Source organism: Radiomyces spectabilis (assembly GCF_025331425.1).
Source record: "Radiomyces spectabilis strain NRRL 2753 chromosome Unknown BYT42scaffold_5, whole genome shotgun sequence".
NCBI lineage: Eukaryota > Fungi > Mucoromycota > Mucoromycetes > Mucorales > Radiomycetaceae > Radiomyces > Radiomyces spectabilis.
Window position 1 is genome coordinate 1,313,250 of NW_026251930.1, and position 12,229 is coordinate 1,325,478.

Consider the following 12,229-nt stretch of genomic DNA (forward strand, 5'->3'; position numbering starts at 1 on the left):
TCACAGCGAGTTTCCTGAGGTTAAAGAGAGACGCAGACAAAGCTATCGATGCATGGAATGAGACATTAATGTTGACAATGCTAAAGAATTCGTCTTTTTGTTTGCTTTATAGTGAGTCTTTGATGTATACCCACATATATGTGCAACAATGGGTATTGCTGGTTATACCAAGACGTTTTCCGTGCCATCGGCTGGTCGAACGATCTTAATGTAATACTGTTGGCAGCTTATGACGTACTAGTGTTACTCTATTCCACTTAAACTACAATAGATGCATTACCAAATCGCTTTAATTATGCATATACTGTATGCATGTATGACGGCAACATTTTTGGCTTGATCTTGAACGATGTGAGGGGACATCAGAATTTTTAAGCACGATCATATGATAACGAGTGCTCATTTCTGAGTTTAAAGTTACGAATCTACTCGCCTGAATGATAATCCGCGATGGGCGTCGGGACACCAGCTTTCTTCCAACCATCAATTGGAGGAAGATAAGTCGACAGCTCACTGTATTTGTTGCAAGAGAATCAAAAAAAAAAGTCATTTTGCTCTACGGAGATTTGGTCAAAGGTTTGAAAATGTACTCAAGTTGAGATTTAAAATTGGATGGTTGCGCGCTTTTTAGACAGCAAGGTTATACTGGCTTACGAAATAAAAACGCTATTCTATAAGTGCTGTTATACATTGCAAAAGCTATCCTTGAAGGATGTCTCCCAGAGCCACTCAAAAAACGCACTTTACATAGGTGAGAATAAGGAGATTGAGGAATGGTTGCTAGAGCTCTTTGAAGGATCATCGATTTAGGACCGTACATAATCAGAAAATCTGGCCTGACGAACGAAAGTTTAGGACATCTTCTGAAGGCCACAGGAAAATGAATCAACCGATTATTATCTTTATCTGTATATATTTCTACTTATACTGACTTATTGTTTTATTGTGCTTCACTGGCATCTATTTACCTGCCAGTATTGATGGGTATTATACAACTCTTTTTTCCATCTGAAATTCTATTGCCAGTCTAAACGCGTACAAGCAAGCGTGATTATTCGAGGTACTCGAAATTTCGTCTGGTGAGTCCAACGCAGGATAAAATGATGAATGTCGACTGGAGTGTGCTTCTTGGCCATTGGTTCCAGTTGTTTGGCCGGACTCAGATAATTGCTGATGAATGAGTGCTGTTGCTTTGACGGAGTTTGAAACTTTCTTGAGATGGAAAAAACATGCAAGCCACTGACGGTTACGTTATCCGCTTTTCTTGCACGATAGATCAAGGGAAAAATCAGCAAGTCAGATCTGTTAAATCATGGCTCAAGTACAGACAACCGACCCGAATATCGATGTTGCTCCTGCTCAGGAGGTTCCTGCTTTCTTGGGATTGACCCAGCAGCAGTCCGGATTACTGGTGGCGCTTTACAACGAATCTGATCCCGAATTTGCCAAGCAGCTCCCCACCGCCATGCCGGTGGCGGCTCAGCAACTGGCAGCCGAATTCGAAAAGCGTAACAGTGTCGGCAAGAAGGTAATTGCTGTCAATAATGTAACCGAAACTGAAGACAGCGGAATTGATCGTATCATGTCCTATTTGGGGGTCATTTATTTTATGCAGTTGGAACGCGCCCAAGACAAGTATGCTGAAGAGTATAAGCTTTTCGAACAAGTTCAGCAGGAAGCTGTGGAGCGTCTTTCCAAAACCGATATGAATATTGACGAAGCGGCCAAGGACTTGAATCTCGATGAAAGTGCCCAATGCAGTATTCATGATCTACTTTTGGGCAGTTTGTTATACGGTGGTCTTCGTCGCGAACCTTCCGGTCCCGATGATCGCGCCAGCCTGAGCCCGGTGGCCAGTCCCAATTTTGAAGGTGCGAAACGCTTGCTTGAACGCACATTTGACCTGGGATACACCATGGCGGCAGTGCAAATCGGATCGTTCTACATGCAAGAAGAAAAGCTGGCAGCTGGCAAGAATATACCCGGTCACGATCCCAAGAAATTGGCCTACACATGGTACGCCAAAGCCGCCGACCAAGGCAATCCCGTAAGTTTCACACCCTTTACTCCACATAAACGCTTGTCAAAAAGCTCAACCCTCTCTCTCCTAGATGGCATGCCACAAGATCGGATACTTTTTGGAAAACGGTATCGGTTGCACTCTGGATGTCACAAAGGCTATCGAGTATTACCAAAAGGCTTTGGATCAAGGTAAAACGCTTGATCAGGAAAGAGAATAAACTACGAAGGGAAAAAATTCATCGAAAATCATGGTGATCAAACAGGTTATCCCGACACGGCTCATAATCTTGGTCTCATCTATCAGGGTAATACGCCTCAGACGGTGCCCTTCAAAGACATCAAGAAATCCATCGAATTCCTCGAACGGGCCAAGCAATGGGGCTTTGCTGCCTCGGCCAATGCCTGTAAGCTGCTCAAACTAACTTTAGCGTTTGGAACCCCCCCCCCCCCAACTGATTGTATGTTCATGACAATGTAGTGGGCAGATTGTATTTGCTGATGTCCAAGGATGAAAAGCTTGCCGAGGAAGCCGGTAATCCTGGTAGTGATAAGGATGATTATATCATTAACGGCATCGATTTGATGGAGGTAAAAGACAATGGCATCGAAAGAATTATGCTAGCGTGCGCTTGCAATATTGACCGATGTATGCTTGCGTTTGATATAGGATGCTGCTAACAACGGAGATGCCGACGCCATGCTGATGTTGGGTCTTATTTTCGGTTCCAAGGACTACGGATTGTACGATATGGATAAGGCTCAAAACTACATGGAATTGGCCCTTGTCCGTGGCAACGTGGAAGCTTACACTTACCTTGTTCGCATCCTGCGTGCAAAGATGGCGGCACGCGTGGCTCTGGAAAACGAGAACTTTGAAAACTTTGAAAAACTGAGTGCAGCCGAAAAAGAGAAACTGATTCGACAATTGGCCAAGGATGCGACTCCTGAAAATATCAAACATGCAATCTGTGCCAACCCTGCATGCGATAAAAAGGAGCAAAACGCAGGTGACTTTAAACGATGTGGTCAATGCCAGCGTGTATCCTATTGCTCGCGTGAATGCCAAAAGGACCACTGGAAGGCCGGTCATAAAGTGGTGTGTAAACGATAATAGAAAAAAGAATCGACTCATGTAGATAGTTATTTGTATGTTTATAAACAAAGCAAAAAGAATAATCTCTTGTACGAAGCCATGGCTTCTTGAAAGAAGCAAACCGCATGTTGTGACGGGACCAAAGACCGAACCATATATTGCATTTACGATCGATCGATCGATCGATACCTTGAGTAAATTTAAATCGAAAATGAAACATAAGCTCAAAAGGGCCCTCCTAAGTGTACAAAGGCAAAAGTTGGAAATCGATATAGGCTAAATGGGAAAATCTCAAGGGGAAAAGCATGTTGTTGATGGTGGGGGGAAGTGCAAAGTTTATGTTGGTGACTGGCTTCTTGTTAACGTGATCGCTACTAGGGACGACATTGCCTTCCCTTTTGTAACCCCAAGTTTCTGGCCCTTCTTGCAGTATCAGGAAAAGCGATATATATCATTTGTTGCAGCTTTGATAATATACTGTCAATTTGGACATGTTTATAGGAATTCAGTTGGTCTTGTGCCTGCAGGATTGGCGTGATGATGCGGCATTGATATGATAGGAAGAACATTGTGCCGACAACGGAAACTCTTTCTGAGGAACCCTCGCAAGGAGCGCCTTATTCACTAAGTTACATCTTTGAATTAGGATGAAAATTGTGCATATTTTGATACGTAGGAAGCTCTTGCAGGGGACCTTGCTATGGAGCAACACGCGTCCAGGCATTGAACTCCATCTGCGGAGCCATTACATCATGTCTGACACGAGGGCATGGAGACACCGATATCCATCTTGCTAAACTTCACCAAACACTTGAAAAATCGAGCGAACAAGTCATGACGCGTCATATGCAGCTTACAAATACTGTGCACGATCATGTGTATACGCCAATTAATCAATAACAAAGAAATCCAATGAGTGTTGATCTTGGGCTAAAAATGCGCTAAAATGACACTAAAACGAATATTCCAGGTAAGCGACATGGTCATCCCAGCAGGTAATAAAGAATAAAATTTGGGGGCAAAACATATATTATTCACTGATTTCTCGTGCTCCATATCAATGTGGTATGGCAACCCGTCTGATGGGTAACGCATGGTGTGACACCCGACATTTCAACGAGTTTATTCTCATTGTGTAACAGAACATTATGTATTTCTCCAATCATGGATCGCAATAAGCGTTCCGTGCACATTATAATCAAAGATCTACCTACCCATGTCTATTTTATCCCGAAAAGACGTCAAACCGAAACAACCAATGTAAGTAACAGTGGGGTTGTTGAGAAAAACCAGGGAGGTTCATTCCTATTTTCCCCAAAACCGTACCAGTTCCCTGGTAAGTGAAAAATGGTTCTTGGCTGACCGTGAAACAACTGAAACAAGACATTTTATAAATATAGAAGAATTTTAAGGTCCAACCTGAGCCATCCAAAAAAAAAAGAAACCCCTCTCAGCTGCCGCATCCAAGCCCAATGAATTGTCCTCAAGTATGCCTGTGTGCGTGGGTGCACCGGTTTTCGGATGTTGGGTGCTTATTTCTAAACAACCCGACCCCTCCATTTGGTTAGTTTCGGCCAGAAAGTGATTGTCACGCATTACCAAAAATTTCCGATTTTAGGATAGAATGTTATAGAACACAATAGAAATGTATATAGAACAATTTGTTCATTGTTCTATAGAACACGATGTTCTCAATTCATTAGGAATGGCAAATAAGCAAATTATATGGATGCGGGAGGGACTATATACATGAAGAAAATACGTAAGGATGGGTCATGGAAGGGAAATATTACAAAGGGAATCTACAGCTGAGGAGACGAATTGGACGGTTCAGAATGGATCTCACATTCGAAATCGGATTCAGTAACCGGAGAAGCAATAGGAGATTGACCTTCTTCCCCTCCAGTACTTGACGATGGATAGGGTTGCTGTTCCAATAAGGATGAAGACGACGAGGAAGATTGCCCCACGTTCAACATTCGAGTACAGGCAGTGAACTCGGCATAAATCTCGCTGGCGACCTTGAGTTCGTCGTAGATGTCTTTTCGAAACGAATCGATACAGATCTGCCGTAAAGGACTTGTGGATTCCAGTTTTCGAAGTACCAGTAGGAGGAATTTGCACATTTGGGTAAATTTGTGGTAATTTTCTGACATGTATTGGTTGATATGCCGCAGGAATTGATCAGAACTGATAAGTGAGTTGGAGAAACGGCCTTCCGCATATTGCTGATGGATCATATTATGGTAATGACTGTGAGGATGGAGAGGGTCGTGGTGATAGGCGATATGAGGCGCGGGACAAACGGCAGCACTGAATGTACGAAGGTCGTTGACAACGGCTTTGGCACGGTAAAGGCATCGGGTGAAGTCGACAAAGGAGCGTTCGTCCGTGGAAAGGTTGGATTTATATTTGGGAACCTTGTAGGATTCGTGATCGTACGAGTCGTCAGGGAAGGCGTCCGTTACACTGCGCTTCCGCGATAGTGATGCGTAATCCTGACTACTAAGAGACTCGCACCCATTCATGTGTCGAGTAAATGTTGGTGGAGATGATGAAGAAATGTTAACGTAATTAAGGTGTAACACTACACAAAAAAAAAAGAAGCTATGGTTTGATTGAAATGAAAAAAAGAAAGATGAAGAAGGGCTTTTATATAGTGAGCTTTTTTTGTTCTTGGTAATTTGTGGCGAGGGCAGAAAAAAAAAAGTGATGACGGTAAAAGAAAGCACGTTGATTGGTGATCATGACAAATTTATATTCAAAAGCAAACGATTGGCAAAAAAAAAAAAAAAAAAAATTAGAAAGACAGACGCAGAGAACCTTTGAAAATTCTGTGAGCTTCTTCGCTGCGGTTTTAAGTGGTTAAGTGATTGAGTAAAACTATTCATTTCCAATTTCTTTTACATTCCATCAGGTTTCCCCTTATGGTTGCCACTTACAATTGGATTATCATTATTATGACGTTAATACTTACTCACGGCTTATCCATTCCGGTTTGTAAAAAGATCGATGTGATTCGTTTGGTTTGTTGAATTTCTTTTTTTAGGGTTTTTCATCTGCAATTCATTTTCACATATTTATTATAGCTCCTCAAAGAAAAAGAAAGAATGAAATATATGAACGAATCACAGCTTCGAATAAAAGATGGAAATAAAGAAACACTTTTCATTTGTCACATTTGCTGAGCGACAACTTGCTGTTTTCCAACAGCAAGTTGTCGGACAGGGAAGTTTTTCTGATGGTTGCTTTATGCATTATACAAGATCGTCGAACGTTCCAGCAAAAAAACTTACGTCTGCTTGATGTTAAACCGTGCACCCATGTTTAATGAGGAAACAACACGATGATGTTTCTCTGACTTCATCATCATCAAATTAATTTGTTCCGATCCGTCTATCACTGGCAATGACCCAGATTCATTGTTATTGTTATTGTCATTATAACAACAAAAATAAATCACAGAATATCGAACCCCTTTAATCAGGAAAGGTGTGTATTGGATGATATGAACATTATGCAGGGAGGTTACTGTGATGATGATGAATCAGTGCAATTTTCAATCTCATGCAATTGTGATATGATTAAACTCGCCAACTCTATTCTTGGTGGAATGTGTAAAGCAACATGTAATTTTCTACTCGAGGTAATTCAGAACTGATATTCAAATCGCACAAGCCATTTACAAATCAAAAAAAAAAAAAAAAAAAAAAAAAAAAAAAAGACGGGTGGCTGCATGCAGTATACAGGTCTTCGTTTTTGGGAGTCAACAGTGCTCTCATTGTTCGCTTGGCTTCGAATGGCATCTGATAACGGAAAAATTCCGTCGCGAACGTCCTTCTTTCATTGTATATGTCTTCTTCTTTTCCTTGTGCTTTTGACACAATGCGGATGGTCGCTGTTTCAATCATACACTACTTGTACGATGCGATCGTCAGTGACAAATAATGTATCCCATGAGCAATCATGCCTTATGTATATTTTGCATCGTATATGCCCCATTTGTAGATTCACTATTGTAATGATATGCGTCAGAGGTTGTAATCCTGTATACAATGTGTCTTGTCCTCCCATGCAGATAACGCAGGAGCCATCCTTGCCAATTAAGGTCACAGTGCACATTGTCATGGATTGACAAAAGAATACTCAAGAAGATGATAGAAAAAATCTAGCGCCTTCTACAACGCGCCATGGGATTACATACCGGAGATCCTTTCTTTTTTTCAGTTTCCGGGTTTCAGGAGTAACTCGATACGCCATTGTCGGTTCTTTGCAATTATGGGAAGCAACTATCCCAAAGGGCAGCGCCCAGTGAGCGAGTCTGCTGAAAATGCTCCTCAGCTATACTATGCTCATTCGTCTGTGTATTTTTGGAAGCAAGCACGTAGGATGAATAGTCATCCAGAAGAACAGATCTGAATCATTATTAGGTGTCACGAGATGCATACGGAAAGAGTGTGTTGCCATTTAAAGTTTTCTTCCGTTTTCTATACAGCGCAGCCTACTTGGAACAATATGCCTTTTTGTTTCTCATGTGCAATCGCTGGTTTTTGAGGTTACCAGTACTTTTAATATTTTAATGGACAGCAATGACGATTGTAGACGATCTCGCTTCTATTTATGTGTTTTATGTCGTCAGAGGGAATCAATCTGTTCGCTTGTACGCCGTAGAGCAGGTCAGAAGAGCGGCGCTACTTATATTATTTCCATGAAGAATACCTTCTTTCCTTCTATGTGATTCTATGGTATGCTTGGATTAGATTAAAAGCCAATGAAATCGTTAGAATATCTTGAAGAAAAAGGATGATCTGGACAGAAAGTAATAGAACCATCTAGATCCACCTGAGCTTTCGCTTAGGGGACTCTGAATACTTTGCATGCGAGCGGTAAAATTTCATTCGGTTACATCACACCATTTTCTTATAAAAAACAAAGGGCCCTATATGTATACATGCCAAGCTCCAAGTTTCGAAACTGTAACGATTCCATTCTTCCACCCTCGTCACGTACGGGGTTTATAATATCAGAGAAGGTTTTGCGGACATGGCCGTGTTCTGCAATACATTTTTGCCATTTGTATTTTTATTGACGGTGGTTGACCTATCATCGCGTCAGCGATTAAAAGATTGAAGATCACCCAAATAGTATTTCTCACGAAACAAACAGAGATTGGCAATCGATGCAAATTTTATATATATTTCGAATGGAACATTTATTTGCTATTTGTATTTGCGGTCCGTGGTGAACTCCTACGGTGAAATAGAAGCTGTACCACCCAATAGTTATCATGGCTGCATGGTGACAGCACTTGTTTGGAATGTTTCGCCGACAAAGCCTCATGGTCGGAGCAGAATCCACGAAATCAATTTATTCTATAGTATTCCTTTGTCAAATAAAGTTGAGAAAATATGTTGCATAGCAATGCTTTGATCCATCCTTGTATCACCATCCTTTCTAGGTATATGAATCATGACATCTGGCACGTCCATCACGAGCTTTGCCACAAAGGAACTCACTCAAATAATGGATGCACGCCATGATATCATGGTCCAGGTACACGCTGCGAATCCGCCTTTACCATCATGTTTTTAAGCCGATGATCGTCGGTTTTGTTTTACGTCTCCGAATGAAGATTGTTTCTTCGACAGCGTTCTATCACCGGGCCACATGCTGTCTGCATGCTGTCCTAAACCATGTCGAATAAAACGTCAACAGCACTCGATAAACAAATTTTTTATTTAACATCGGCCTCGAGGCTGTGCGGCTCGTTCAATGCAGCATCGCGTAAACTGTATATACACAGTATTGGTGGAGAGGCTGATGATCTAACGTTACCAATCGAAGCGAAGGCGGTGTGGTCATTTACCCGTGGTATGATGTGCGGTGATCAACTGCTGTTTGAGCAGCTCTGGCACCTAGGCCACTGATGAATGATGCTGATACTTTCATGAAATATGATATCAAGACGAAAAATAGAATGAAAATAATCTTTTACTGTGGAAAAAAGAATGCCTATGCAAAACAAAAAAAATAATTCTTGTCCTTGTTCTGTGGTTGTCAAAAAAAAATGGAAATAAATCTAGCAGAATGGATGGGGAATTTACTCGGAGGCTTGGTTGGCGATGGATTCCTGTGATTTTCATATTGCGTAAGTATCTTTTTTCTCGCCAACATGCAGTAGAACTGTGTTCTGTTACTCACATAGCCGGGGAAGTCATAGTCAATACCGAACTTTTGCAGTTTCTCGCGTCGTTCCTTTTCTTTCGCGACCAATCTTTTTGTGACTTTCTTTTGCTGTTCCTGGCTTCTCTTTTTGTTCATCTTGGTACGAGCGACCTTGGCCCAGGGAATGACCTTGAACTTCTTGTTGGCATTTTTGAACAATTGGGGATGGGCATGTTCAGCCGGTATCAGTCTGCCTATTAAGTCCCCCGGGATCGTTAGTTGCCTTGCATGACCCCTCTTATTCATTCGCTGTCAAACTCAGATAACTTACATTGCAGCATGCGACCAAACAATAAGTAGTTGTGCATTGTCTCCACGACGATCTCAGCCACTTCCTTTGACTCAAATTCAATGAAAGCATAATGCTTAGATCCACCGGTTTTCTTGCTACGTGCAAGTCGAAGTTGAGTGACGGTACCGAACTGACTAAAGTAATCCTTCATCTGTTCTTCATAGAAACCGTGAGGAATACGACCGAGATAAATGATGCCATGATCACCGGAAGACTATATCCATATACAAAAGTTTTTCGTCATTGAGTATTCTCGTCTTGGTGGTCAAACCTCTGCCCTCCAGAAAGAAACCTACCGGAGCTGGTGTGCGTTTATCGAACTTGGCTTTGGTCTCCAGTTTACTTTGAGCCAACTTTTTGTTGTTCACGGCAATGACTTCCTTGTTGGTTTCAAATGTATCTTCATCCACTTCCTCATCGGAACTGTCCTCTTCATCTTCATCATCGCTGGCCATATCGCCCAAAATTGCTTTTCGAAGAGCTTCCTCTTGTTCCTCGGTTAATTCGTCATCGTCACCGGCGATCACTTGTTCAGCGATCGCTTCCTGCTCGTCATCCTCTTCATCGCTACTGCTCAGTTCTTCCTTCTTTGCCTTTTTAGCTGGTGCTTTTTCGGTCTTGGGTTGCTTGGCAACATTAGTCTTTTTCTTTTCCACTTTAGGTTCCGATGCCTTTGATTTCTTGATCGGCTTTTTCTCTTCTTGTTCGGATGTTGCCTTTCGCTTCTGCACCTTCACATCGGCAGTCGGAGCAGTCTTTTCAACAGGCTTTTCCTTCTTCTCGGCAGCCTTCTTCTTCATGGCAGCTTTTTTAGGTTCAACCTTGGTCGGCGCCTTGGCTTTGGCATTAGCAGGAGCAGCCACCGCCAAGTCTTTGTCTTTTGCGAATGTCACCCGTTTACCAGAAGGCTTCGTTTCTTCGGTCGATTTCGCGGCCTTGGCCTTCACCGGCTTTGTTTTCTGACCCTTGTTGGCAACTTTGTTCGATTTGACGGCAGGCATGATCGTCTGATCTCTTTATTATTTGCAATAAGGGGATTTGAAAAAAAGTCAAAATCTTTTTTTTTTTTTTTTTTTTTTTTTTCTGGAGACAAAAAGTCAAACACATTTGAGCAGTCCCACAGAAACCGTCACTGAGCTCCACTTGGAAATGGCTTGCTGAGAGAATCCTCGGTTCTTATTCCCTTTTTTTCTTTGTGTCTGGTAGCTTATAATGATGACCCCATTTATTTTTTTGGTGAAAAGACAACCTTGTATTTATTGGCAAGAGTTGAATTAATTTCACAACCTTTGTTATATTTAATCGACGGAGACACCATCTTGTAAAACTTTTCGGTTAGCTAGGAAACAAGTTTTTCACAAGCTGCCGGATTTAGCAAATTTGGTTTGTATAATAAGGTCTACAGGCATTGCAAGAAAAGAAATACCAGATATGGGATAATGTACACAAGAAATGAAGTTGATACAAAAGATACAGAATTCGTCAATACCACTGGCGCTCCTACACTATATTGAATATTTTTAAAGTAAGCGTAGGTGTCTGAAGGCGTAGCATATTTTGTCGTGCCTCCTCCGAAAAATGTGCTGAACATTAAACTTGACACCGCCAGCGCGTTGGATGTGCGGAAAACGACATCGTTTTGGTAAATGACCAGATTGCCATCTTGCCACACTTTCAGTATGCCGTTGGATTCCGATGGCGGATCGTTGATCTGTACAAAAATTTCCAGCTTTGTCCATTGATTCTTTTGCAACTGTATCATTCCGCGTGAAAACGACACACCGTAATCGTCGTGACATTGGGTCAATGGATGTTTTCGACAATACTCGGAAGCTCGTGGAATGTAACCATATGCCTCTCCATTTCCTGCATGATATTGAACATGATGAGAATAACAACCCCTTGTCATGGAATAACATACAATACATCGTTTTTTTTTTACCTGCTTCTCTCCACATCAGTCTCATGGAAAAACATTGATTATCGTCTGACTGTTGTCCGCCAGAACAGCCTACTCCAGGCGTACCTAAACAAACCAAGGCACTGATTCATCCATGTTTCTCCCCATTCTTCTCTGTAGGCCTCCTACTTACCGCCAAAAATACCGGGAAGTTTTCCACCCAGAACCCAATCGAAATTGGAAGCAAATGCTACTTCATAGCTCAGAAGAGCACTTGCAAAGGATTGATTTTGAAGTGGTTGAGTGTAAAAATCCGTTCCACCGAGAGCTACATTACTGGATCTTGTGGCGGATGGTGAGTACGATCCTTGACCGTACAATATTCGCAACACAGTTGATGAGGAGGAGCTGTTGCTAGAAATGGTATCCTCTGTGAAAGCCAAGTTCGTATCACCGTAAAAATGCTTATATGGCAACGACCATTGCTCAGATATGAAAGCCTTGGCATCATCCATTGCCGTTGATGGCATGGGTGCTGTCCAAGTAACCTTTAAGCCTAAGCTTTTAGCTGCATCGGATACACCGGATTCTTGCGCAACAACAGTAATATAAAGACAAAGGAAAACTGCGGAAATGACAAAAAATACAGTCATTCTAAAGCAAAGAGAGGAAACATGGACGATTTCAGTCTCAAAGA

The 12,229-nt window shown here is 41.9% G+C and overlaps 5 protein-coding genes across 5 annotated transcripts; 2 read left to right on the forward strand and 3 right to left on the reverse strand.

The window, feature by feature from the left end:
• Positions 1-1,312: 1,312 nt before the first annotated feature.
• On the forward strand, positions 1,313-3,133 carry BYT42DRAFT_593220 (uncharacterized protein; the record flags this gene model as incomplete). Its single annotated transcript, XM_051570681.1, has 6 exons — positions 1,313-1,528; positions 1,616-2,047; positions 2,112-2,211; positions 2,286-2,426; positions 2,501-2,610; positions 2,780-3,133. 6 exons carry the CDS (start codon positions 1,313-1,315, stop codon positions 3,131-3,133), a joined length of 1,353 nt encoding a protein of 450 aa, XP_051424622.1.
• A 1,629-nt stretch (positions 3,134-4,762) lies between these two features.
• BYT42DRAFT_301840 (uncharacterized protein) lies at positions 4,763-6,110 on the reverse strand. The gene is made up of 2 exons (XM_051562923.1): positions 6,093-6,110; positions 4,763-5,702 (listed from the first exon to the last, which is right to left on the reverse strand). Coding segments are annotated over exons 1-2 (786 nt in total). The 5' UTR covers positions 6,094-6,110; the 3' UTR covers positions 4,763-4,917.
• Positions 6,111-6,873: 763 nt separating this feature from the next.
• On the forward strand, positions 6,874-7,472 carry BYT42DRAFT_301940 (uncharacterized protein). Its single transcript, XM_051562924.1, has one exon. It carries the CDS (start codon positions 6,915-6,917, stop codon positions 7,248-7,250), a length of 336 nt encoding a protein of 111 aa, XP_051424624.1. The 5' UTR covers positions 6,874-6,914; the 3' UTR covers positions 7,251-7,472.
• Positions 7,473-9,081: 1,609 nt separating this feature from the next.
• On the reverse strand, positions 9,082-10,681 carry BYT42DRAFT_566191 (uncharacterized protein). The gene is made up of 4 exons (XM_051567937.1): positions 9,929-10,681; positions 9,612-9,846; positions 9,317-9,534; positions 9,082-9,245 (listed from the first exon to the last, which is right to left on the reverse strand). The coding sequence occupies exons 1-4, from the start codon at positions 10,631-10,633 to the stop codon at positions 9,216-9,218; spliced, it is 1,188 nt and encodes a 395-aa protein (XP_051424625.1). The 5' UTR covers positions 10,634-10,681; the 3' UTR covers positions 9,082-9,215.
• A 47-nt stretch (positions 10,682-10,728) lies between these two features.
• On the reverse strand, positions 10,729-12,220 carry BYT42DRAFT_566193 (uncharacterized protein). The gene is made up of 3 exons (XM_051567938.1): positions 11,726-12,220; positions 11,575-11,658; positions 10,729-11,498 (listed from the first exon to the last, which is right to left on the reverse strand). The coding sequence occupies exons 1-3, from the start codon at positions 12,183-12,185 to the stop codon at positions 11,032-11,034; spliced, it is 1,011 nt and encodes a 336-aa protein (XP_051424626.1). The 5' UTR covers positions 12,186-12,220; the 3' UTR covers positions 10,729-11,031.
• Between the last annotated feature and the right edge of the window lie 9 nt (positions 12,221-12,229).

Coding starts and splice junctions, on each gene's coding strand:
- BYT42DRAFT_301940 (XM_051562924.1), top strand. CDS start 6,915: ATGGCATCTGATAACGGAAAAATTCCGTCGCGAACGTCCTTCTTTCAT.
- BYT42DRAFT_566191 (XM_051567937.1), bottom strand. CDS start 10,633: ATGCCTGCCGTCAAATCGAACAAAGTTGCCAACAAGGGTCAGAAAACA. Junction 9,847..9,928: donor ATAAACGCACACCAGCTCCG/GTAGGTTTCTTT, acceptor ATATGGATATAG/TCTTCCGGTGATCATGGCAT. Junction 9,246..9,316: donor ACTATGACTTCCCCGGCTAT/GTGAGTAACAGA, acceptor TGAAAATCACAG/GAATCCATCGCCAACCAAGC.
- BYT42DRAFT_566193 (XM_051567938.1), bottom strand. CDS start 12,185: ATGACTGTATTTTTTGTCATTTCCGCAGTTTTCCTTTGTCTTTATATT. Junction 11,659..11,725: donor ACTTCCCGGTATTTTTGGCG/GTAAGTAGGAGG, acceptor TGGTTTGTTTAG/GTACGCCTGGAGTAGGCTGT. Junction 11,499..11,574: donor ACTGATGTGGAGAGAAGCAG/GTAAAAAAAAAA, acceptor AATATCATGCAG/GAAATGGAGAGGCATATGGT.